Genomic DNA, 3,447 nt, shown 5'->3' with positions numbered 1-3,447 from the left:
GGCAACTTCAAGTCCCACCTGCTGCAACGTTGCTGCTTCGTGAGGGATGTTTTCCGAGGTGTCTGGTTTGTTCCTACCGGTACGTTTGGATCAAGACACCAAGATTGTCCGTGACGACCTCTACACAAGATCGCTTGCATGCTAACGTAGCATGTGATCGCATCCATTGCTGTCGTTTGTTCGACGCGTTTTTGGGGAAAAACAGGCCAGTTCTACCGACCATTTAACTTCAAACGCTGCCGTCTGTACCGTTGATGCATCACGCGAGCCGTTCGTGGCAACAGACCGCGTCAAAAAGCTCGACTGGTGTTGATGCTATCTCGGTAGAAGCGAACCCCACTGGTTCATCCTCTAGTGAGTGCTTTCTTCCGTTCAGTAGTCGTACACAAGGTTGCGATACAGTACAATACACTACCTGATACTAGTACAGTACCCCCGTACACTACAGTGTACACCACGGCAACTTCGCTGTAAGAGTAGGACCGAACGTGACGAGATCGCCTTTCCGCTTCAATCGGCTTTGCCGCCGACACGCTCAATGTCTTCCAACACCAACGCGGGTCGACGACAGAGGTCTTGTCGATTTCAGTGTAGTTGATATGCATGCCAGCCTTCTTTGCGGAAGGGGCGAGCCATTATTGTCAAGCAATTGCTCGCTATCTTCTGGCGACGCCATTTTGCCTTTGTAGAAAGGGTGCTGACTACCATCTGGATCGAGCCTCAAATAAATACGACAGCGTCGGGCATCAAGAGTTGCTTTCATCAGCAGAGGCAGTTGGTCTCGCCCCACGTGGGCCTTACTAACACTTCCCCGCGGAACGAGTACGCATTCATTTCTTATTTGCCCCCAAAGACAAGCCATGTCGGGTAACCAAGGCATCTACCTGTACCAAGAAGCCGACCACCAAGTGACGCCGACGCCGCCGCACCTCCTCCATGCGACGCCGAGCTCAGCGTCATCGACAAGCAGCGGTGGGAAGCGCACAGCGCCGCACCACGAGCCCCTTGGTATTCGCACCAACTTTATGACGCCGGCGCGGCACGAGCTCGGGCCCCACACGCCCGAGTACGAGTTTCCGGACCCGATCATGGAAGAGACCGAGAAGCTGCCAATCGGCAGCAATTTCGACCCGCGGCTCGGCGCCAACCTCGTGAGCTCGCTCTCGATCCTCATTGGCGTTGGCGTTGGTGTTGGCCTTGGGATTGGGCTGAAAGCGCTCAGCATCAACAAGGACACGATGCTGTGGCTCGCGCTGCCGGGCGACCTCTTTGTGCGCGCGCTGCGCTGTCTCATCGTGCCCATGGTGTTTTGCACCATGACGGTCGCGATCGCCGAAATTGCCATTTTGAAAAACACGGCGCTGCTCTCGTGGCGCACGGCCGGCACGTACTTTCTCACATCGTTTCTCGCGGCCGTGCAAGGGACCCTTGTCGCGATTACGTATCACGGACTCGTTGCGCGGCAGGACAATGCGACGACTTTCAACACGGCATCGACGGTGCCTATCATTGCGCTTCAGTGCGCCAACGGCAAGTACCTCGGGCCGTCGTCCATCGATGGCAGCGTCGCGTGCACCGGCGTGAACGCTTCGTCCGCGCAGTTTCAAGTGACGGACGTCAACAACGCGCTCACGATCTCGACGCCGCTCCAGACGCTCTCGCTGACGCAGCAAGTGATTGCGATCATCGAGATGGTCGTGCCCGACAACATTTTCCACGCGCTCGCCGCCGGGTCGCTCCTCTCGATCATCATGTTTGCTCTGCCGCTTGGCATTGCCGTCGCAAAGTCGCATGCGGGCGACGCGAGTGCCAACAACCTCCTCAACATGCTTCGCCAAGCCCGGAACGCACTCTTGATCCTGATCCATATTGTGCTTCGCTTTACGCCAATCGCGATCGTCTTTCTCATCAGCAGCGCTGTCGTTGCATACGACACGTCGTCTGCGGGATTGGCGGCGCACGGCGGGTACCTCCTCCTTGCCTTTGTCGCCGGCGTCGTCTCGCACGTGCTCATCGTGCTACCGATCGTGCTCTTCCTCTTTACGCGCAGCAACCCGTACAACTACCTCCGGCAGCTCTTTCCGGCGTACGTCTTCGCGTTTGGGTGTGCCTCCTCGATGGCGACCCTGCCCGTCGCCGTCACGGTCACGCACCAGACGCGCCTCGTGACGCGCTCGATGGCGCAGCTCATTATGTGTCTCGGGACGCCTATCAACATGAACGCCGCGGGTCTGTACCAGCCCATCATGACCATTTTCATGCTGCACATGTCGGGGAACGCGTCCGCGCTTGGGACGCCGCAAATCGTCGTTCTCTTCTTTGTCTCGCTCATTGGCTCCATGGGCACGGCGCCTGTCCCGAACGCCGGTCTCGTCATGCTCATGACGGTCTGGAAGACGGTGTTTCCGACGATCGCGCTGCCGTCGGCGTTTGTGTACGTGGTGGCCATCGACTTTCTTTTTGATCGGATTCGGACGGCAGTCAATGTGAATGGCAACATGGTCGTGACGCGGATTCTATCGGCGCAGTACGACGACACAATTTCGCTCGACGGCGCCAGCACTCCCGTCGCGTAGTTTCATAGGAAGACTATGTACTGTGTGTCCTTCTAGTAGTGTACTAACCGTCTATTTAGAATGTGTAAAGAAATACCCGATGGTGTGTCTAGTGTATGCTTGCAGTTGATTGCAGTGGATGGTAGAAAGGAAAGTGAGGTGTTTCGGTGTGCAGAGCCCGCCGTCGACTCTCTTGCAGGTGTTGAAGTTTTGCAATAGAAATGCGAATCCATCACAACAGTGAAGACAGAGTCGTGCGGGTAGCGATAACGAGCTAGCGCTGTGTGCTGCAGGGTGGCAGTCTTGGTGGCTATCCTTGCACCACACACCCACGACCGCTAATAGGCCTCGGCTATGCTGCAGCGACGTCGTTCGTGTCACCGCCCATGCCCTGGTTTGCGGATCCGGTGAGGCCATCACGATGAAAACAGTTCAGTGAGCCCGTGTCCGTAACCATGACCCGCAGAGACTCACTTTCACAATCTTGAAGTCAGCGTCGTCCGCGAGGAAAGTGCCGCGACTACACCGAAATGCGACAAAATAGAGCTGTACAATAAGAAACTAGCATGGCAGCCCCGTCATTGGTGGTGGCCGCATAAATTTTGCCTGAATTAAGTCCTACCAAAACGGCTTCGTCTTCAGGGACGCTCGCACCGCTCGGATTGAACGAGCATTCGAGCAATTGCCGCGGGGAGCGGTACAGTGTACATAAGCAAAGTATGTAATCGTATATCTCCCGCCGGCTGCCGATAATGCGTGATGATCGCGTCTCGATGGCATACAAAAGGCAAGAGAAATTGCTTTCGGCTGACTTTGCCGGTCAAATATCGTGGATGTACCAGCTGTCAGCAACACTGCCGTTTCTATTTCTTACTCGATTACTGTATGGTTA

General features: G+C 55.9%; 1 protein-coding gene across 1 annotated transcript; it reads left to right on the top strand.

The window, feature by feature from the left end:
- Nucleotides 1-860: 860 nt before the first annotated feature.
- On the top strand, nucleotides 861-2,701 carry SPRG_16223 (hypothetical protein; the record flags this gene model as incomplete). The annotated part of the gene is made up of 2 exons (XM_012355458.1): nucleotides 861-2,572; nucleotides 2,692-2,701. The coding sequence occupies 2 exons, from the start codon at nucleotides 861-863 to the stop codon at nucleotides 2,699-2,701; spliced, it is 1,722 nt and encodes a 573-aa protein (XP_012210848.1).
- Between the last annotated feature and the right edge of the window lie 746 nt (nucleotides 2,702-3,447).

Source organism: Saprolegnia parasitica (genome assembly GCF_000151545.1).
Source record: "Saprolegnia parasitica CBS 223.65 unplaced genomic scaffold supercont2.247, whole genome shotgun sequence".
Taxonomy (NCBI): Eukaryota; Oomycota; class Saprolegniomycetes; order Saprolegniales; family Saprolegniaceae; genus Saprolegnia; species Saprolegnia parasitica.
The sequence above is the reverse complement of the archived record's forward strand: the minus strand, read 5'-3'. Positions and strand labels throughout refer to the sequence as shown.